At 48.6% G+C, this 23705-nt stretch overlaps 1 protein-coding gene across 3 annotated transcripts in view; it reads right to left on the bottom strand.

The window, feature by feature from the left end:
• The window catches only part of TMEM132D (transmembrane protein 132D), a 557920-nt gene that overhangs the window by 157524 nt on the left and 376691 nt on the right, over positions 1 to 23705 (bottom strand). For all 3 annotated transcript variants that reach the window (XM_053901888.1, XM_019433787.2, XM_019433788.2), the window contains one exon: positions 19338 to 19521. In XM_053901888.1, coding sequence (XP_053757863.1) covers positions 19338 to 19521 — 184 coding nt within the window. The remainder of the gene's footprint in view (positions 1 to 19337; positions 19522 to 23705) is intronic.

Here is a 23705-nt window from a genome sequence, read left to right as displayed (position 1 = left end):
AGGAGGGTCTCGGCAGACTGGCTGGTGTCAGTAGGGATACGGTGCCCAAAGGGAGACACTGACACACAGCCCAGCTCTTCTCTTGGTCAGCCCACACCCTGAATGCCATTTCCAGGGCTGGGTCTACAAATTAAGTCGGGGACCCAAAGTGACACTGATGGGCAATCGGGTGAAAAGACTGTCCCCTCCAAGAATCCCACTCAACTCCAGGGTGGTTAGATAAGAAGACCCAGCACAGTCAGAGGAGAACAGTCGTTGAAAGAACGGAGGGATATTCAAACCTGAGAGCTACTCCCGGTGGGACACTGTGTTGGGGATTTACCAACTCCTTCCTAGGTGGGGAAAACTACACTCGCCCACTCTCGTGTAGTTAGGAAGGGCAGGAGACAACGGTGGAAGAGGCTGGGAAGGTAGGCAGGGGTTAGATCCCACGGGGTCAGCCTCATGTGCCATGCCAAATACTGTGATGTCTCTTCTAAGAGCAACAAGATGGCATTAGTCTGTTTTATGCAGGAAATAGGGACATCATCAAAGTTGAGTTTCTAAAAGATTACTATCTGCATGCACGTAGGGAACAGAGCCGCGAAACATCAGGAGTGGATGGCACGTCTACAATATAGACCAGAAAGGATAATCTGAGCTACAATATTGGCAGTGGACGCCGGAAGAAAAGGACAGGCTTGAGAAACAGGAAGCAAAATCAAAAGGACTTGGTATTGGGCTGGACACAAGGAAATGAGAGGTAAGTGTGTCAAAGGTGATTTGAATGGTAACAAAAAGGAGAAGCCACCCACTAGATATTGAACATCACAGTTTTCTCCCTCTCTCTGTATATATGGACAAAACAGGATATCTATCTGTCTATCCGTCCATCCATCCATCCACCCATCATGTATGTATGTACGTATCTACCTATCTATCCATCCATCCATCTGTCCATCCATCCGTCCATCCATCCATCATGTATGTATGTACGTATCTATCTCTATCCCTACATATCTTTATATCTATCAACTCTGCATTATCTGTTTCTATCATCCTCATCCATATCTACATTTACCCATATCTTTATCTATCATATCTATGTATACAGAATGGCACGGGTTTCCTTAAGAAGGTAGTGCATCATTTCCTATACCCAGAAAATACCAGAAAAGAGCCTAGGCAAACCCCTAGTGAGGATGTTGTAGAGGGAATTCTATCACATTATGGAAAATGAATAGGTTGTTTTGAAACGTATCCACAGATCTTTCTAACAAAATGTCAAGAATCCCATTAAATGGATGGGGCCCATGTGGCATTTTTGCACAGATAAGAAACGGGAGGTACCAAGACAGAAACGTGCCAAGCGTACTCCGGGAAGGGGTGGCAGAAACGTGGGTTTTCTTTGTGAGCCTCATCTATTTTCCTCTCTTATTCCAAAAGCTCTAAACATCATTCTTCCATCACTCAGTCACATGACAGTCCGGCTCTATCACCCTCCAGTTTGGAGATAAATTTATCCAGGACCATTGCATGAACACATCTTCCCCATCCGTCCGTGTGTGGGGTCAATGTCTACCCTCTGTTCCTCTGTAGGCACCTCAGAGGGCACGTGCTGGCTCAGTGTATTCTTTCTGGCAGAGCTCCACACTTAAATCCTGGACATCGGGAAGCAAGAGTCTGCAGTAATTATGCTGAGTGAAATAAGTCAGTCAGAGAAGGACAGCTATCATATGTTTTCACTTATACGTGGGTCTTGAGAAACTGAACAGAAGCCCTTGGGGGAAGGGAAGGGGAAAAATAGTTACAAACAGGGAGGGAGGGAGGCAAGCCACAAGAGACTCTTAAATACAGAGAACAAACTGGGGGTGGACGGAGGGAGGGGAAGATGGGTGATGGGCACTGAGGAGGGCACTTGTGGGGATGAGCGCTGGGTGTTGTATGTGAGCCAATTTGACAATAAGTTATATTCATAAAAAGAAGACAGACGCTCTCTAGCCACGTGAATTTCAGTAACTTATTTTCTTTCCATAAATCGCAAGTTTTCCCATCTGAAAAATGACCATGATACCGCTCTTGCGATGTTGCCGTGGAGCCTGAATAAGAAGTTTTGTGAAAGAGCCTGTGCAGTGAGTCAGGCAGCAAAACACAGTAACTCCCAATGTACTTAGTAAAGGAGACGATCTGTTTATTTTCCAGGGTTGAATCCATTCTCAGTTGTTGAACAGCACGTTTATTATTCCCCAGCTTCATTATCAAGAAGGGAATTCCATTAAGTCAGAGATGGGTTTTCTAGAAAGACATGGGTCCTGGGTTCCATCACCACAGCTGGACTCAGGTACTAGGAAGTTAAACTTGCCATCTGTCCCCTATCTCAGAAATGAGTTCAATTCAACTTTTTCCTATTATTTACTTATTTAATTTTTTATGTTTATTTATTTTTTGACAAAGAGAGAGATATAGCGCAAGCCGGGAGCAGCTGAGAAAGAGGGAAAGAGAGAGAATTCCAAGCAGGCTCTGCACTGTCAGCACAGAGCCCGACATGGGGCTCGAACTCACGATGGTGAGATCACCACCCGAGCCAAAATCAAGAGTTGCACGCTTAACCGGCAGAGCCATCCAGGTGCCCTGACTTCTGTTTTTTAAAGACGAACCTTTTACAAGCAGTAAGAGGCAGGTAATATCTAACACTCTTCTATTGGGTAAAAGCATTAACCAGCTAATCACGCACATTTTCGAAACGGAAATACAAGATTTATGGAAAGAACTCTCAGGCCGCTGGTAACAAGCTTAGCAAAATCCTCTCCTTAATCATTCCATTGTGTTTCCATATGTTGTTTTATTGTCCTTGCATACAGCTAGGAATTTGCAAGGACAGATAGCCTCCGTTTCCATCTAAAACCGGTCAGGAAAACAGATCTACATGGAACACACAGGACAGTTTAAACACTTGCGTCTCCACAGTTTGTTGCTGACAGTTTAGGAAAAGTAAGTCCCGTAAAAGTCACTTTGAACTGCAGCCACCAGATCACTAAAGTAGTCATTCTGAATAATTCCACGCAGGGCCGTCATTCTGTTGTTTTGTGATACATCCACCTCTTTCGACAAGGCATAAAAAGTCCCTTCTTCCTAGTACAATGGACTTCTCTCATGGTTTTACAATTAAAAAACTTAAATACCAACTTTCCCCATCTTTTCTGAGCTAGTCACGTTACCATCTGACACACACGATCATTCCGGCCGTGGAAAGAGGGATACACATCCATCTACTTGTTACACATGGCCTTAGGGATCAACGCCAAGCTCTGTGAACAGACGCCAGATAAGACAGACAGACAGACACACACACACAAAACCAACTTAGCCTTAGCTGAATTAACAGACCAGAGAATCCCTGCCAGTGAGCCAAAGTAGACTGATTGGGAATAACAGTGACAATTCTAAGGAACTGTGGTCAGAGGTAGTTTGGAGTCAAGCGTAAGATGGTCAGAAAACTCTGTTACGTTTGTTAACATTCCTCTTGATGGGGATTTCACAGGTTATAAATAAGTACATTTCTTTTTTAAATTTTTTTTAATGTTTATTTATTTTTAAGAGAGATAGAGAGACAGAGCTCAAGAGGGAAAGGGCCAGAGAGGGAGGGAGACACAGAATCCGAAGCAGGCTCCAGGCTCTGAGCTGTCAGCCCAGAGCCCGACGTGGGGCTCGAACTCAGGAGCCGTGAGATCATGACCTGAGCCAAAGTTGGACGCTTCACCGACAGAGCCACCCAGGTGCCCCTAAACAAATACATTTCAAAGCTTCAATCTTGGCTGAAGCTCAGTCTTCAACTTTTAATGTCACCAGTGGGGCACGTTAACGTAGCTATCAATGACGAGCTGCAGCCAGATCAGTACTTTTGTTTCAGGAAGGACCGCGGGGCCCCTGGTTTCCCAGTGTGCACAGCTGTGGTTCACTGACAAAGGTCAGCGTGCACGTTCCGTGTCCACGGGTCATCATTGTTATTCGCCAAGCACCCTTTCCATGGGACATTTTTGCTGTTGCTGAAGGTTTTAATATTCGGTTGTTCATAAAACGTTAAGGTGGGTACAGTATCTCCTTCACCCCAAGCCCTGTGCAAGCACATTTGTCCCGTAGTTTTCCACCACGGATGTCCCAGCGACCTCGTGTAATACCATGCTTTCATTCTTTCTTCTCTCCTTCCTACCAGAACCATGGTTTTCTTTCAGCAGCTATCCTGACTTACAGCTTGTGAACTCGGGAGAATGCTGACAGCATCCCCATCCCAGCCAGGCACGGCCAGACTATTCCCTCAGCAGGGATAAGTTTAAGAAGTCTGCTTAGACCAATCAGAATGTCTGGCCATTTCGTCCAGGTTGGGGGCAGGTGACGGCCTGATGTGGCACGGTCTGACCGCCAGGAAGGATTCCCACGCGCAAGATGGAGGAGAGGTGTTCTCCTTCCTCTGGCTGGAAGCGAACAACCTCCCTCTTTGCTCCAGTGGTTGCTGAGGACCACGAAGGGAGGGCAAGACCAAGGACAGCCAAGACTGAGCTCCCTGGACCGGCCGCCCTCTCCGTCCAGACTGCCCTCTGGACGCGCCAGGGTGTGCCATGGGAAGCTTGCTTGTTGGGCGAGCACGTTTGAAGCGGGGCTCCTCTTGCTTGCGTTCCGAAAGCACCCCCACTGATGACACCCTGCTCCCTCATAAAGAATAAGATCCTGAGGAGCTCCTCAACCTGCTGTCTACAAGCTGGGGGCCCAGAAGAGCTTGTGGTGTGGATGCCAGTCTGAGAGCAGGACAGGAGAAGAGGGGACGTCCCGGGTGAAGCCGTGAGGCAGGGACACGGGGGCAGGCTTCCTCCCTTTCTCAGCCATAATATCATATGATTTTAATAATATTTATACACATTCATATTTATAATACATAAAAATACGTATCATATGTCCTATTGGTTCTGTCTCCCTGGAGAGCCCTGGCTAATGCAGGAGGAGGGAAGGGAGGGAGGAAAAGACAGCTTCCTTCACCAAAGTGGGAGGGAGGGAAAAAATCTGCAATAGCATTCGTATCTTCCTCTTTAAAGCAAAAGAGAAATTGAGTTCAAGGGTAAAGCAATCATTTTTGTTTGGGCTAAATTTAATCGGTAATTTACTTGCACTACTGGAAGACTGGTTTATACAAACGCAAAAAACAGATTTCTTTCCCTAATTTGCCCACATTGGGAAGTCCTAAGCCCGCATTTACTACCCAGCGTGCAAAGATTAACAGAGTAAAGAGCTCGTGGAGTGGTGACCTAACCCGTATTTTACTGTAACTATATATCAACTCATATTCCAGCATCCACTGAAATCTCCAGTTGCCTCAGCATCTGTCAAGAAAATAATGGTTTTGTTGAAAACTTCTGAGTTAAAGAACATTGGAAAAATAGCTAGGTCCCACACGAGAAAACCACTTCTTGGTGAAAATACATATTCTAGTGTGCTCGTTTCAATTTTCTTAATGTTCATTTATCATTTATTTGGGGGGGGGGGTGAGAATCCTCAGCAGGCTCCATTGCTGTCAGTACAGAGCCAAACGTGGGGCTCGATCCCACGAACCGAGAAATCACAACCTGAGCCGAAATCAAGAGTCAGATGCTTAGCCAACTGAGCCACCCAGGTGCCCCACAAAAAATTTTAAAATATATCTTTTTCTCACTAGGGACCAATGTGTAATTGCTAACACCCTTACACTGAGGTTCTGTGAGTTTTGTATGGAAAGGGAGTTTTCCACACGCCCATGTGTGTCTGACAGCCAGGACCGGTGAATGCCGACTAGCGTCTTCTCTGAGATGAACGTGTTTTACGAGGAAGAAACAAACATTCCCTTTAGACTCTTCGGGGCTGCTCTTCACGGGCACTTCTGTCATACCCTGTCTGCATTTTAAACTCTTGAGCTCTTACTAAAAAGGCAACTAATGCTCCATTCCTGCCCTGAAGATGCTTCCAGATGGGGGAGGCGTTGGGTTCTGGGCGGAGTGCACATCCCCAGGCTATAGGTTGATACAGTTCTACAGGAGCCTCCGCATCCAGCCCCAGGGATGGTCATGTGACTGACTACAGGGACCAATGCGATGGAGACTCCTTGCAGGACGCGGGCTCTGATGCTATGTCTAAGTCTGTAGCTCCAACATGATGGCTGGAGCTCCACCGGCCTTTCTGGACCAGAAGGCGAGTTTGAGAATGGAGTCACCTGGTAGAAAGACACACCCAGGTGCCCGAGGAAGCCACCAGGTTCAACTCACAGCGTCTACCTCTGGACTTAATTCACGCGCAAAAGATGAACTTCCACCATTGCTAAAGCCATTGTATTCGGCGGTCTCTATGTCTGTGTCATGTAGCCAAATGGATGCAACCTTACCCAGGGGGCCCGTAAGTTCTCATTTCTGCATAAAACCAGCGTGGACTGGATTTGAAAAGTCCTAACGGATTCACTACCGGTATCTTGTGCCTGTCCACCGGGCCAGCGAAGACTGCCGTATGGAACACGGCCATGGTTCCCATTTAAATTTAAATTATTTCAAAACCGGTAGGTTAATTGAGTCTTGTTATTTCTTCAGGACATGGCTTTTTCCTTAATTTCTTGCAAAACTTGCAGAGGAACATAAGAAGAAAAGCACTTAACCGCTTCAACTTTTTTGTGCAGATATTCCAAAATGTACCTTCTCTCTTGTTGTTACTAATAACCGCAGTGGCCGTAATTATTTGACAGCCAGGTACTTCCAGGCCCCGTGCCAGACGTTTCACTTTGCCTCTCATGAAAGCCTGCACCCCCCCCCCCCCCAGGAAGCAGAAATCCTAGAACTCATCCACACTTTACAGGTGAGAAAAGTAACGCACAGAGAGGTCGTTGGACTTGCCCGAGGTCCACACACTCACGAACTCTCAGGGATGTGAATTCAGCTCCATCTGGTTCAGCCTCCACTTCAGGATGTGTCTCCAGCTTCCCCTGTGGTCAGACGCGGGTCTAGGGGCTACAGACGCAGCGTCAACTCCGCAGGCAGTGTCCCTGCTTTGGTCTTCATATGCTGGACAAAATCAACGTATGACGCACTGGGTCTCAAGAAGTACCATGGAGAGAAGAGACAAAGCAGCCTCTGACACAGGCTGCCTTCTGAAGTGATCCTGACCACCGGCTACGGGATGCCTAAAGCCTAACTGACGCTAACACAGAAGCCAGGTGGAGCTGGTGGTATCTCAGAATCACATGGATCCTGATGTTGGGTTTAGGGGGTCTCTACTGAGAGAAATCTAACAGATTTCACAGATACAAGAGACGCCACGGGCTCGGCAGCCGGCGTGCAGCCTGGAATGCTCAGGCACGTGCATGCGACCCGGCTGTACTGCGAGAGGTGTTCACCTGCTGGGAGTTGCCGAGATTTCGGGGGTACTGGAGCGAGCCAGCCTTCGGGAAACGATCTAAGAAGCAAGAAAGTGTTGGGTCTTGAACCTGGGAATTTGCTGGAATCATGCTCTTAAATCGGCGTCCATTTCTCTTTGTGGACAGTTCTCTTCAACTCTTTGATAATGAGGTTAATCAAAAGGTTAATGGCAGCTGTACCACTGGCAAGGTCTGCCACTGTCCAGGGGATATCGCCTAAGAGGAAGATGAAGTTAGTCAAAAAATGGGAGGGATGCTCAGGCAGATTTAGGAAGAATAACTACCAGGGATGTGGGGAGCTCCCAGGGCTCTGACAAGGTGGAAGGCGCTCATCGCACTTTAGGGGTCGAACCATCAGAAGGGCTTACTGGCACAGGGAAGTCACGGCACGGGGCTGAGCACCAAGCCCGAGGTGGGGGCGCCTGGTTCAAGGGAGGAGCCCGGCTCCCTCCACCCGCTCAGGCTGACCTGGGTCTCGTGGGGACCCTCCACTGAGTGCAGCACAGCGGGAAACGCACACTTTTCTCGTGCAACGATGCTTTTCAAAATTGCTTTTCTTTTTAGGGATCCCTTCCTTCAAGGAGGTTAAGCTTTACATCATGACTGGACCACAGAGGAGGGCCGCTGTCAACCTCCTGAAGGCTAAGAAAAGGCTCTCTCGCGAACAGACGCTTTTCCAAAGAAGACACCCAGACGGCCAACGGACACGTGGAAAGATGCTCAACATCACTCATCATCAGGGAAACACAAATCAAAACCACAGTGAGATACCACCTCACACCGGTCAGAGTGGCCAAAATTAACATCTCAGGAAGCAACAGATGTGGAGAAGCGGGAACGCTTTTGCACTGTTGTTGGGAATGCAAACTGGTGCAGCTGCTCTGGAAAACAGAATGGAGGTTCTAAAAAAATTAAAACGAGAACTACCCCTATGATGCACTACTAGGTATTTGCACTACTAGGTATTTGCACTACAATTGCACTACTAGGTATTTATCCAAAGGATACAAAAATGCTGATTCAAAGGGACACATGGACCCCAATGTTTATAGCAGCACTACTGGCAATAGCCAAAGTATGGAAAGAGCCCAAATGTCCATCAAGATGAATGGATAAAGAAGATATAGTATATCCATATCCATATCCATATCCATATCCATATCCATATCCATATCCCTATCTGTATCTATATCCAGACACACACACAATAGAATACCACTCAGCAATGAAAAAGAATGAAATCTTGCCATTTGCAACAACATGGATGGAACTGGAGGGTATTATGCTAAGTGAAATGTCAGTTGGTAGAAGACAGATATCATATGATTTCACTCATATGTAGAATTTGAGAAACTCAACCGATGAATATAGGGGAAGGGAAGGAAAAATAAGAAAAAAACAGAGACAGAGGCAAACCCTAAGAGACTCTCAAATACAGAGAATAAACTAGGGTTGCTGGAGGGGAGGGGTTGGGGGATGGGCTAGATGGGGGATGGGCATTGGGAGGGCACTTGGGATGAGCACTGGGTGTCATAGGTAAGAGACGAATCTCTGGGTTCTACTCCTGAAGCCAAGACTACACTGTATGTTAACTAACTTGAAAAAAAAGAAAAAAGAAAAGCTATGTCTACAGTAGACCAGGGACGGCCTTAAAAATTACATACCACAAACTCTAGGTTTTTGTATCGCCTTAATAGTCTTTATATTCATAAATGGTTGAAAGCCATTTAAAAAGCATACTTCCTGGGGACATGTGTAAATTACATGGAATTCAAACTCCAGCCTCCACGGACAGTTTTGGTGACACTCAGCCACCCCATCCGTGTCTGTCACAAAGCCAAAGCTTTGGAGCCGTGCTGTCTAATCCAAGAGCCATTAGCATGCACGGCTATTTAAATCTAAATTTCAGTTGGCCCTTAAACAACATAGGTTTGAAGTGCGTGGGTCCACTTGTACATGGATTTTTTTTCTGATAAATCTGGCATCGTACTGTAAATGCATTTTCTCTTCCTTGTCTTTGTAATACTATTTCGTTTCTCTAGCATACCTCATTGTAAGAATGCGGTGTATAATACACAGAACATCCACAATCTGTCAATCAACTGTTTATGTTATTGGTTAGGCTTCTGGTCAACGGTAGGCTATCAGTGGTTACGTTTCTGTGGAGCTCTGAGTTATACATGGATTTTTTAACTGTGCAAGGGGCTGGTGCCCCTAACCCCTGTGTTGTTCAAGGGTCAAGCGTAATTAAATCACACAAAAATTCAGTTACTTGCTGACATTAGTCATGTTGCCAGAGCTCAATGACCACGTGTGGCTGCCATATTGGGTGGCTCAGGTAACACAACCAACATTTGTATCAAGGCAGAAAGTTCTATCAGTACTGTCTACTCTAGACTCATTTTGGCCTCGCCCATTCAGACAAACTCCTGGTCTTACCTCTAACCAGGTCCCAATGGCCATACTTAGGAAGTACACCCCGAGGTCTTTAATTTGTCTTCAACACCGCCATCATCTCCATAGACCCAGTCCTCAGCCCTTTCTGCCTGGACTATCAAAGGAGCTCCCAGCATGGTCTTCCTGCTTCCACGGCTCACCCCCCCCCCCCCCCCCAATTTTGTTCTCCTTTTGGTATTCAGAGCGATATTTTAAAAGTAGATCATGAATCAGAAGAGATTTAAACACGATAAATGAGAAATCCTTCCGCACACCTCATGGCTGGTGAGGGTCTACATAATCCAGAGCCTGCCTCCTCAGACCTCATGGTCTCCAGTCACTACTCCCCCGCTTCCCTCGACCTTTCCATCCGGAGGCGCACCACACTGGCCTCTGCTTTGGGTCTTGGCAACCACTTTCCCTTCTGTCTGGAAAGCCAGCTCTTGTCAGATCTTCCCACGTTGGATCCTTCTTGGCGTTCTGTCTCAGTTCAAATGTCACCTCCGCAGTGACGCTCCAGCCTCCAAGGGCTCACCTTGCTACACCCTGTTTTATTTCCTGCCGAGCACAGATCAATTTGGAATTCCTCTTGCTCAGTGATTTTTTTTTACTCATTTGCCAGCCGCTCCCCTGAGTGGGACAAAACGAGTTACATCACGAGCATATCTGCACACCGACAGCAACTGGTTGTACACGAGCCGGGGCTGTGATAAGCACACGGAAACCAGCCACAGCAGACACACTCTGATTTATTTTGTGCGACGTCGCTTTAAAGGCGCTGGGGTTCAGCCGCCACCGTCTCATTATAAATCACCTCCGGAGAGGACGCCTCATTAGGGGCATCAAAGGCCCCAGAGTGGGCTGAAAAGAAAAGGCAGTGGCTTTGTGCATGATAAATAATTCATTTTCAGACGCCTTTCCTATTTCAGTAAGACTTCTCAATTTCATATTTTTTATGAGTATGTTTTGTGGATTGGCATCTTCCAAAGATCCTTTTGCATACTGAACTGATCAGCAGTCCAAACCCGGTTTTCACAAGGAGGGCGGTGGCGGGCACTGGTGGGGAGCACGGCCTCCGGAGCCCATCCGTCTGGAATCTATTTCCAGTTCAGCTTCTTGGCTGGACTGCTTGGGGCATCCTTCAACTGTGTGCCCTCCCGCACCTGTGAAATGGGAGAGAAGCAGCCTCACTGGGGCCTTGTGGGAATTTAATGCCTTAATATATAGAAGGAGGGGCACCTGGGTGGCTGAGTCGGTTAAGTGTCTGATTCTCGATCTCAGGGTCATGAGTTCAAGCCAGTGCTGGGCATCTCTCTCTGTGTCTCTCTCTGTCTCTCTCCAGATAGGTAGATAGATAGATAGATATGGGAGACAGGGAGAGGGGTGAATGTAGCGTCGTGCCTGGTACATAATTAGCATCAGGAATCTGGTGTCACTATTGTGAACGCTCTTTGGGGCGGCCATGCCTATTCACCAAGCACAAAGCGAGAACGCTTCTTGAAAGCAGAGAATTTCCTCAAGGGCTATTGCAGCAACTTAATTTGCACTTGGTGGAGAAGGTCTAAAAATGAAAGCAGGGGTGTGCTATCCAGTGTGACTGAATTTTCAAAAAGTCTGAGTAAAACAACAGAGGGTATCTGGCATATTAATTAACAGGCTGACACAGGAAAAGAATGCCATGAAAAGTCAAACAAAAAAGAGCCAAGAATCTGCTTTCATGCCAAACATAAAAAGCAATGTCATTACTGGAGCCAGGAAAGATAGTTTCCTACTGTAACGCGGGAGCCTCTTCTCTGGTTCTGCCCGTGGCGGGTGACTGGCAGGGAAAGGCTACCTGTGCTCGCTTCGGAGGTGGCGGGGGACAGATGACCCTGCGTTACCCTATCTCCGCGTGCAGGCCAGGGGGCGGTGAGGCTGCTCTCTGGGCATCGACGACGGGGCGGTACCCTGCCTTCTGCGGGGTGTGCCGATAGGAAGAAGGCCTGGGCTGGTGGGAGAACACGCAGGCAAGGAGGATATGCCAGGAGACTAAGTCGTGAAGGTCCTGAAGATCAGCGAGAGTGTGGGCCGATAAAAAGAAAGTTCGTTTTCTAAAAAATTTTTTTAATGTTTATTTTTGAGAAGAGAGAGACAGAGCATGAGCAGAGGAGGAGAGAGAAAGCGGAAGACACGTAATCTGAGGCTCCAGGCTCCGAGCTGTCAGCGCAGAGCCCGACATGGGGCTCAAACTCAGAACCACGAGATCATGACCTGAGCCGAAGTCAGACGCTTAACCGACTGAGCCACCCAGGCACCCCAAAACTTCGTTTTTCACTTGATTCTTAACGCAGGGCTTAGGAGCACCGACCCCTGCACAGTCGAAAATCCACATATAACTTTTGACACCCCCCCCACCCCAGAACTTAACTATTCACAGCCTACTGGTGACCAACATCCTTAATGGTAATATAAATAGTCAGTGAGTACACATTTCGTGTATTCTGTGTATTATACTGCACTCTTGCAATAAAGCAAGCTAGACACGATAAACGTTACTAAGAAAAGCATAATGAGGGGCGCCTGGCTGGCTCAGTCAGTTGAGCACCCGACTTCGGCTCAGGTCATGATCTCATCATCTCATGGGTTCGAGCCCCATGTCGGGCTCTGTGCTGACAGCTCAGAGCCTGGGGCCTGCTTTGGATTCTGTGTCTCCCTCTCTCTCTGCCCCGGCCCTGCTCGTGCTCTGTCTGTCTCTCTCTCTCAAAAACAAATAAACATTAAAAAAAGAAAAAGATACTTAAGAAAAGTATGAGGAAAAGAACACACATTTATAGTACTGGACTGTATTCACTGGAAAACCTCCCCTTTTAAGTGGACCTGTGAAGTTCAAACCTGTGTTGTTCAAGGGCCAGCTGTGCTTATGGAGAAGAGGGTATTAGATCCAGGAAAGCTTGCTTCAGATGCATTTCATCAGAATGTTTACAATGTAGTAAGTTATATGGCCATCAAAATGCGGGCGAGCTTTGCATGCTGGGTTGATGGAAATGGAATGGTCTCCTGATTCAGGAGGACAGGCCCTGATCAGAGAGTTAAGAAGGGGTACATGAGACAAGGAGGGAAGGCGCTGTTTGATGATTACTTTCTCATAATGCCAAGAATCACGTAAGACGAGAGCTGAGCAGCAGTCAGGTGAGTGAAGGTTCTGGTGAGGTCTACGCTTCACCGCTCGGGCTTGCGGTTCTCTGGGCGACCACATCCCCCATTCACGCTAAGAAGCAGAAGGCATCTGAGTGTGGCATCGCCAGTGAGTCAGGAGAAGTACACTGGCATCTAGCCGCTTCTCCTTTGGAAGGGGGCCTGAAGATCGGAAGGGCTTAGGTGGGGTTCGAACAGGATGGAACGAAGGAGGACACAGAGGGTACGTAAAGGGATGCACTAGGGTGTTGTCTCTATGACTCTTACCTATTACAGCTCCCGATGGTGTGATCTCAACCATCAAAAATAATTCAAGAGTGTTTGCATCCTGTGACTTGACTACTGTCCCCACCGTGCACGAGGAAATTGTGGGTTGGACACAGCGGAAGAGTCAACAAGGATCAAGGAAGACTCCCCGGAAGAGGTGACAGGGGAATGGGCTCTACAGAGACCTATGAGATGCATCTGTGTTCTCATTAGAGCAAGTTTTAAGGTCATATACTGTACTTCATGAGGAGCACAGGACACAGCTGACTCTTTGATCTTGTTTAAAAACCCTGCTGGCCTTCCCCAAGGATCTAGAGACACGTCTACACCCTCACATCGCTGTAAATATCACAGAATGTCACCATCGCCAAATGGTTCATTAGGGTGAGAGTCTTCTGATGGTTTGCACAGATTATGATGTTCCACTTGACTGTATCCCTGATTATGTCCTGCTGAAAGTCTCACCCCACTTCCGATGACTAACACTTGGCAGTCAAGGCTGAACGGCACACAGTGGGAGCCCCATCAAGAGCCCGAGAGAGGAGGCACATTCCTACCATCCACAGGAGAGTGGCACCACCCACCTGTATTCCCAGACTTAGAGCAGCGCCCACAACTACAGTATCCAGACAGCCACCACCCAGCAGGATCCAAAACATGTTAGTTTTACTTCGGAATCGAGAGCACGTGCTACCGTTTTCAAGGACTAGCCCGTACGGCATTCACGCCGATAAATATCAGTTATTATTGGGCGGAAGCCCAAAACACTTGTTTTCCCCAGACCCTGGAGGCAGGTAGGAGAGAAGGATGTTGAAAGGCCTTGAGGAACCGGAGCCTCCCTCCCCAGCCCCCACCCAGAACGTTCCAGCTCTTCTAAGAAGTGCAAACACTTCTTTCCAGAATCAGACACTGACAAGCAGTTACAGACGTGCACCAACTGCATTAATGTTAATGCACGCTTAATGACCTTTTCCTCAGGATTCTCTTCCTAAGGACAAAAATATATCTACCTACAAGATCGTAAGGCATCATTTCCTGAACGTAAAAAAGTAATGTAATAAAACTCAGAGAAACACATGAATGGATTTTTTTTTAAAAAAAGGTTTTATGGCTGTAGACATCAGGGAAAAAATGGGCAAAACACCGAGTAAGAAATAAACGTCTTTTGGGAAATTAGCTTTGAATGTTAGTACTTAACCGCGTCTCATTTCAAAGCTTTCCTGGGGATGGAATCGTATGTCACACAAAGAATGGAGGGGCCGTGAGCCCCACCCCAAATGGATCTTAAATCCTTAATAACAGTATCAGCTGTCACAACTGCATTTGCCTTCAGCATTATTTTCGGAAAACTACAGTTCTCTCCGTTCAAATGCACGGTGCGGGGGTATTTTCATTTCCGAGATTTTACAAGAACAAGTGAAACAGGCATGTTTTTCCTCTTGGTGGTAATTAGGGGGAGGAAGGGGATTTCTACTACAGAAAAGGTCTGTGGATGTGGCTGCATGGAAATTACATACCCCCCAAACGTCTGCATGTTACACCCCACGACCCGTGGGATTAGAAGGCAAGTGGTAAATCGTGGAGAATACGTGCAGTGATGTGTCAATCAAAAGGTCCGCATCGCTCATACACAGAAACAGAACGTAGAAGGTGGTGTCCGTGGGCTGGGGGTAAGAGGAGGGAATTCATGTGTGGATGGCGGAGAGGGTTTCAGGGCTGAGGGATGAGAAAGTTTCTGAGATCTGTTGCACAATAATGTGAACATATTTAACACCAATGGACTGCACGGTTAGAAGTGGTTAAGACAGTAAATTTCATGTGACGTGTTTTTACCATAATAAAAAAAAAGATTTTTTAATAACAAAGTCATAAGAAATGAAATTCCCAATAGGGAAAGGAAATGGGTAAGAGCAAACGTTTGATGGGGAAATTTGCAAATGAACCAAAAGAGGGCAAATTTAGGCAGCAATAAAAAAAATTGAAGCAACGACGAGGTATCATTTTTGCTTAATAAATTGCCTATGTTAAGATTTTAATATCCTAAGTTTGTGAGTCATAGGGAAATGGGTACCATCAGACACAGCAGGTAGAATTATGTTGGTTAAACTTACCGGAGGGCAGTTTGGCGACTGTTATCAGAAAAATTACAATATTGCATATCATTTGATTCACATCCTTTGGCTTGAATTTATTCCCAAAATTATGTGCAGGAATCAGTCGGAGCTGTGTGCAAAGATCTCTGTGCAAAAATGTAAACCATAGGCTATTTCATAATAGGAGATCTCTTACCTATTTTAGGTCTGTGTGTGAACCATGGAGACACAGGGGAAGCTTTCTGGATGAGCCTAAAACCCAGACTCCTGTTTTCCCCCCATCTTTCCTTCACACCCGTCCCCAATGCAGGGGAAAGTCCAATCACCTACCCACTAAGACGGACCTGGAAGTGTCCACCTTGCCATGTCTCCACTGTCCTGGCTGCAGTCTCCTGGGGCCGTCCAGGATGGCGTCAGTGTCTGTCCTTCCTTCTCCCACCGTCACATGCTTTTAGCTGGACACATGGCCTCTTGGGATAGAGCTCACTCTCGCCGCTCCCCCGCAGCTACAGGTGGTCACTCGGCTGAGTTCAGGGCTGGCGGGCTCGGGGCACAGGTGCTGTATTCAGGGACAGGCCGTCCTCGACGGAAAGGAACACATCCTCCCTCTGCCCCTCTGCCTATTCCTGCTGGCTGCCACAGTTTGTTATTATTCTGAGGCCATGGGGAGGAGGTCAATAGCTTTGGGGATACAGGGAGGCTATGTCCTAACTCCCTGGAGGCATCAGAGAAGCCCCAGGCTGCTCACGCTCTTACAGGACAGGTGAGGGACGAGTAAACGCCTAGCTCATTAGATCCGGGTTATTGGACAGCAGCCAGGGTGCAGGCCCTAACTCTCTCTGACATCTCTCTGGCTCTCCAAATCTACTCTCCACCTACAGCCGGAGCGTTCTTCTAAACACACACATCGGTCCATGTGATACCTTGCTGAGAGCCTGGCAGAGGCTCCAAATCACATTTGAAGATCCACCCCCTTGTTCTAGCTTGTGAGCGCCCGGTGCCCACGATCTCAGCCCAGAGCGCCTTCTCCTCACTCGTCATGGTCCCAGTGAGCTGGCTCTCCTTCCGTTTCTCTAATATTTCAAGAACGTGTGATGCAGATGAATAGACGCATGGATATCAGATCTCCTTCAACTATCCCGCAACGAACACATGTTGAACAAAGACACAGTGGCAGTGAAATGAAGTGGCAAAACGACCGTGTGGTGAGGGAAATCTCTCTAGAAATGGCCAGAGTTCTTTTCCCAACCAAGTCAAAGGTAAAATGAAGCCCCCTTCTCAGGAAGGGGGACTCAGAACACTCCAAATATAAAAAACTGGGGAGTCAGGACCCTGAAGACTTCACCCTTAGCTCCAAAGGAGGATATTCCGAGATCACTGGTAAAACGTCATCAGACCAAAAGTGCTCTTACAATTCATTCAATTCGGCTCAAGAATCAGTGAGCACGTACACAGTGTCTACCACTCTTTTTACGCCATGAAATATGGCGGCCGGGGCCAAATCCCTTTCCAGGAAGAATTTACAACATTATTGTCAGGGCGCTGTCTACTCTTTGCATTGAGGGGTTAAATGAACAAAATAACAGCTACCGTTTATTGTATGTTTGCTCTGGACCGGACACAGTTCCAAGCACTCCTGAGTTATCATTTTAGCCTCCTAATAGCCTATGAGTAAGTATTATCTCTTCTCCCCCTTTAGATGAGGCACCGTGAGTGAAATCAGCAGGTTTGCATAGCTAGCAAGTGGAGGCTCTGATTCCGTTATGTTATTTTGCTTCCTGGGGGTTTCCTAAAGATCAAGACAGAAAACACACACAGGTGCTCAAGATGAGTCTCCACTTCCTCAAGTGGAAAGGAAGGAGGATTGTGACAAATATTGCACAAATACTCATTTTCCTCTTGTTTCCTTGCAACAGAGTTTAAGCAACGTGCCATGCTAAAATGGAGATTAACTAGCCTTCCTTCCAACGAGGTACGGCCATACGACTACGTGCCGATTGGATGTAAGCAGAAATACTGTGTCGGATCCTTCTTTCTTGAAAGCTCATTTTTTTGAGCTTCTTCACTTCTGACCTTTTCTGGTCTACCGAGCATGGATATGTTGTTGGCCAGCCCTCCAGCAACCATCTTGGACCCTAGGGTTACCATGAGGATGGAAGTCACGCCCTCAAACCACCGAGGCAGAAAGAAAGAAGGAACGAGGCATGGGCCACCACACCGAAACCAGACCACTAACCTTAGGAGTTCCTTCATGTGAAAAAAGAAACACATCTGGATTTTAGCCACTACTGGCTGGGTCAGAGCAGGCTGGGTGGGCGAGGAGCCCTCCTGATTTCAAACAAATGCAATTCCTAAATGGCAAAAGGCACGACTAGGCCTTGGCTGTCTCATCACGCGATCGTACGGTACTACACCCATCGTAGCTAGATGGCGGGGTAAGATGAAATGGTCACAGACCAGCAGAGGCCCAAGAGGCGCCTTGTCGGAGTGGGGATTCATGCGTGTTACGGGGAACGGTGGGGTTGGGGATACGTGATGGGGGCGTCAGGGACACGTGAGGCAGGAGAAACGCTGAGTGCGGGAAACGAACAGGACGCTAACCTACGCTGAGCAAAGCCACAGAAGCCGTGCTGAGTACTGCAAAGAGCTCATTTGATCAAAGGTGCTGCACAGGAGCAAATTCAAATAATTCCTTGTTCGAGATAAATGGTCTTGCCATCCCCAGTAATAGAACCACTCACTAATAGCCTAACCAAAGGAGTGCTACCCTCACACGTGGAAAGATACACCAAGGGAGGCTTAGCGCCTCCAAAAAAAAACCACACAAAACAAAGTTAAAAGGAGCCCTTATCAAGGACGTACCCCAAACTGTTACATTTCCTAACGAATGGCATAATAAGGAACCTGCCGTCACTAGGCAACTATCGAAAGATTGATTCCCAATGCTCTTTCTCTACGTATATAATAACACTTGTCGATATTTTCTAATAGATGGTGTGGAGGAGACACCAGGCAGGCAGTGGATAAGTCGACTCATGTTTTACATCTGACAGGAAAAGTAGTTTTTATAAACAGGGGAAAGCTCACATTATGGTCGGCAGACCAACATGCCCAAGCTTTTGCGCTGTGAAAATTCACGATTAAAAAAGGTATCGTTCCTCTGTAGGGGCTCCTGAAGAGTCCGAGGTACAGGCAGGGCTCTACGGGGCATGTGCGTGTTTCGCTTAGGGGAACGCAGAGGACAGGTGTTCCCACAGGCGGTGGACTGCGTGACACAGAAACCAGGGGCTGGTCCTTCTAAGGAGAAAAGCCCATCTCTGTTTCATGAACCCTAAAGAACACGTAGACAGACTCACCGTCTTTAATCTTTTCCAAACAGGTAACCTAAGAATGGAATACCATTAACTTCTTTCCTAGGTCGTGTTTTATTTACTTCTAACTAGCTGCCAACACGAACAGGTTGGCATTTCACATTCAAACTGGATTTATGGCTTCCCGGGAAAATCGGTAGCTCGTAAGAACTGAGAAGCCGGCGTGGCTTTCCTGCATGGCTGACGCTAGCTGCAGCTTTGAGAGGGGGCAGGCATCTGCCGTGCGACCTGCGACGTTCCCCTCACACTTGATCGATGTGGTCTCTGGGGGCGGATGTATTTGAGATTGTTAAAGTCTACACTGTATGATGGAAGCACATTTATTAAATGATCCATATTTTTCCATATAATGAAGATCCAAATCTAATACCTGGAGTTTGATGATTTTGTGACTAATATTCTCAGAATATGATTTAGAGAGAACACAGTTTTGAGACTCAGCTTTGTGCAGCAGACTTCGTGGGTCAGGTCCCCCCGCCCCCCCACCCCCGGTTCCTGGTTCTCTGACAATTCCCCGCCAGGTGTGGGGGGCAGCCTGGAGCCTTTCTTTCCCTTGGGTTCTGTATTAACAGCCCAAGGCAGGGACCTTCTTACCATGGCCAGCGGTATGACGCCCATCAAGTCCTTCGGACTCACGTAGATCTTGGATACGCCCAAGTCAGACGTGATGTCTCCTGGATACTCGACCTGCCACGTGACAAGCTGTGTGGCCGGCGGGTCACTGGGCTCCTCTATCTGTACGTCAACCTGCATGACTTCATCGGAGGCGTCATCCACACTAGAGAGAAGCAGAGAAGAGCAACGTTGAGAGACTGGCGAGTGGTGACGCTCAGAAGGCCCTGGGCCGCACCTGTCATTTCCGCACGTGCGTCCTCGTGCACGCGTGTGTGTTCCCATCGTCCCCGTGAAGGGCGTCTCAAGACGCATCGTCAAAGAAACATGCCACGTCCACCGTGATTCGTGGCACCGGGCTGGTCTGAGACATCACTGCTCCCTGTGTTTGAGCAGGTGCTCACGGAGAGTCGTGAACAGCGGGCATTCCTTTTCCTAAATGCTTTCTCTCGCCTCATCCCCTCATCATCGTTAGGATTCTTTCCCCCACTCCCCGAAATCTACAGGCTGCTTATATCGGACTTTCCAGAGCCACGGTCAGCCCGGAACTTTCAAGGTGTCCGAGGGAGAGAGACGTGGCTCTGCTATCTGGTGGGGGGGGAGACAGAGCTGCACAGACACAGAGGTGAGGCAAGAACGGGAGGGTGAGGCCACGGGGGCCATGCTGATAGGCAGGAGAAGCGGCCGGATGTCGCTTGGGGATCGGAGTAATCGTAGCAATTATTAGTGTTTACACGTTTTTCGCCTGTAAACATGCGTCTGGAAACGAACCAAGTGAGACTATCAGGGTGGTCTTTGCTTTGCCACTGTTTGTATCAGTTTAATTAACCGGCCACCTCCTCTGCCTCTTCACAGATTGCTTTCACAAAATGCCTGCTCTTGTATATCATGGGTGGAAGAAAGGCAGGGTTGGGGCCCGCCACTCCCTGAGGGAGGGAAGAGTGCAGAGGGTACAGGGAAGGATTAGCCGGGGAGGCAGCTACGAGAGATGGTTTTTAAGCCTCAGTGGCCAACGCAACTCTCACCTGTCAGATCCGTCTCTGAAGATTCGGATGTCACGTAATTGCAAAATGACCACTGACACCTGACACTCAGGACTACAAGGTTTGTCCTCTTCTATACACAGAGCTACTGAAACATGTGTCTCACACCATCAGACCCGAGAAGAAGCTCAGAGGCAGATGGTGGGGCTTCCCGGGGGCTTTCTTCTCAAAGTAGGGGATGGGCTGGAATACTGGAATAGGGGCAGCTATAATGAATGGAGGCAGGGGGAAGAAAGGAGAAAGAGGAAGGGGAGGGGAGGAAGGGAGGAGGAGAAGGAAGAGGGGGAGGAGGGAAGAGGAGGAGGGGGGAGGAAAAGGAGGAGGAGGAGAAACAGGAAGGGGGGGTGAGAAGGAACAGAGGAGTGAGATCAAGGAGCCATCCCAGGAAAGGAAAGAGGCCAGACTGAACCCCAGAGGCTGACTTTCTCCTTGAGCAGCTCTAGCACGGAGCAGGGACAGGGACAGGAGCAGTGGCAGGGGCGGGGGAGGGGCAGGGACAAGGGGAGGGGCAGGGACAAGAGTAGCGGCAGGGGGAGGGACAGGGACAGGGGCAGTGGCAGGAGTAGCTGCAGCGGACGGTGAGCGGTGATCAGGAAAAATATGGCACCGAGTATGGAAACCCCACAGGACTCCCTCTCTCCCGACCTCTGCAAGAAAGCGTAACTCTGAGAAACGGTGGCTGTGATCAAGAGTCAGCCACCGCCTGGCTGGAGCCTCCCCCTGGCGTTTCCACGGGCAGAGGGATCCTGCGGTCAGGATGCTGAACACACTTTTCTGGGTTTGGGATTTACGAGAACTCTGGCGTCTCCTCCCCGTTCCTGAGACGGCGCGTCCTTCTTGCGGCCGTACCGAGCCCTGCCTTCTCCACCTACTCACGGGAGAGCGAGATCTACAGGACAGAATGTTCAGGGACCCCACGCCACAGCGGACACCTTACAGCGGAGCGGGGACCCTGCCGTATACACGGCTTTCTGTCCCGCATCCTCACAGGTGACCTAACGTCCAGCAAAACCCTGCAGTCCTCGCTTCCTTTGACACTGGATTTCACCGCTCCCACTGCCCGCACCCTCGCTTCCGGAGCTCACTCTACTCAGAAAAGCCTTTGTCAACCTCTCCACGGATGTAAATTCTTCCCATTCGGCAAGAGCTAGCCATAAAAGCAACACCAGGAACTTTAAAAGGGCTCTACGTACTTCATTAGTTTTACTCATTCAGTAACCTTGCCCGGTTCTCTATAAAGTTTATTTTCTCTTTTCCTTTTAGGTCCCTTGCCTGGCCGAGATGTGAAAGAAACACGGTCACTTTTGAGCGGACTCTCCTCTCTCTGATGTGGTGATAAAAACTCCCTTTGTTGGGAATTCTTAACCCGGGGACCACAGCAGACTCGTGGATTCTGAAACTGCGTGCAAATGTGTGTTTTTCTCGAACGATTCCTTGGCTCGCACGGGCTTCTCGGTGATTCTGATGCAGTCGGGCTTTGGGGCACGTTCCTGGTAGTTTCTCCTGTAAATTCTGCACATGGTGATCTAGCTTTAGACTAGCTCGTCCTGCGTGTCTTGGTGGGTCGGTGGAAATCTGAATTTTAATACTTTTGCAAATAGTTAACGCGTGCGGGATTGCAGGACGCTTGCCTACTTGGCGATATTGACCGCTTCTTCGTGTTGAAGTGTAAAGCTAAGGACTGCACCTTTGCAGTTTGTGTGTTTAACCGTGAGTGTCCTGAAGAGGGGCCGATGCTTGCTTTGCACCAAGTCGTGCCCAGCAGTGTCTGATGCCCGGTACTCATCAGAATGGAGTCTACTGTGTTACAGGGCGTAAGCACAGGAGGTGACGTGAGCGCTCGTACAATCTGCCTAAAGCCATGGTCTTCGTCTTGCCTGTGCGTGAGCACTGCTGGGGGAGCTTTGTAAATAAACCGATGACCAGGCACCACTCCAGCTGAGTTTCTCTCTCTCTCTCTCTCTCTCCTTTTGTTCCTTCCTTCCACCTGTCCGTCTTTTTTATCCAGGCGACCCCACCACGCCAGCAAGACTGTGAACAACCGACACAGTGTAATTATGTGGATATTGGAGCTCTGGGAAATATTCTGGAAATGATGTGTTAGAAATAAAATGTATTCAGTTAGTGGATTTGGAAGGTATGCCTGGAAAAATCAGTGAAGGCACAGGGGAGCTGTGAAGAAGGTTTCAGATGCCCATGAGCACAAGGGTGAGGAACGATAGGAAAAGAACGCCAGCCACGGAGGCTCAGGGGGTGGCGAAGCATGACGTGTCCAGAGGCCACCCCTGCAGCCTCCCTCGTCCCCTGCCCCCCCCCGGCCAATCAAACACCGGGCAACAAGGATGCGCTCCGTGCGTGAGCTCCACGCAAAGGGCGATACTGTGGAGTCGGGAAGGTTTTGCGTGGACACGCTCCGTGCGCCATCAGACTTGGGGACTTGCCAGCCTCTGGCCACGGGGACCACGTATGGTTTTAGTTTCTTCTGCCTGCGTGGGTGCTACCAGCAGAGGAAAGCCAAGAGGCCGCCTCTCTGTCCTGTCTCGCTTGCGGCTGATAAGTGGCAGGGAGCAGAGTGGGGACGCGGCCCCTCACCGCACGGGCACCTCAGATCCCTGCACGCTGGCTCCCTCCATCTGGGTTGGGAAGCCCCTTTCTGCAGCCTGTCCTCCTTCCAGAGATGAGCACGTCTCCCTGGCCTGGAGACTTCTTCCCATTCCTCCACAACCTTCCCTCACGCGGTCGCTTTTGTGTGCTGGGTTCAAGATCTAAACCTTCTCGCTAAGAAGACCTTGCTTCAAGTGGACAAAGGCACAGTTGGAGACTTCCCAACATTTAAGGGAAATGAAATGCCCTTTCAGATAACCAGGCTCTCAGGCATAGACGGTGACCACAACCCTCAGGGCCACACGGCTCAGAAACCCAAGAAATAAAACGAAGCTTGAGGCTTTGCAAGACCACCTCAGCACATCCTGAGGCCAAAAAGGGCACCATTTTCGAAAGAAAAAGTCTCACTTTCGGATCGTCGCAGCTCTTTCCAGAATGATGCAAACAACTAACCTTTACCGAGTAGCTCTCATGTCCCAAACAGTGATTTTAAGGGCTTTTTACGTCTTATGGCATGCGTGTAGCCCTCACGGTGTACCAATACAGAGCTGCGATTCACTGCCAGTTGCAGACGAAAAGCTAGGTTCAAGGAGGCCAAGAAGTTAGCAGGGTCGCCCCGCTGACAGCAGAAGGAACCGGGAGAAGTGAGTGGGCATGCCTACTCTTGATCTCCGTGTGCTGGGCTCCCCCACCTCGTTCTCCG

This window comes from Panthera pardus, unplaced genomic scaffold (genome assembly GCF_024362965.1).
Source record: "Panthera pardus isolate Hobbes unplaced genomic scaffold, ASM2436296v1 HiC_scaffold_14, whole genome shotgun sequence".
Classification (NCBI taxonomy): Eukaryota; Metazoa; Chordata; class Mammalia; order Carnivora; family Felidae; genus Panthera; species Panthera pardus.
This window is presented reverse-complemented; position numbering and strand designations above follow the sequence as displayed.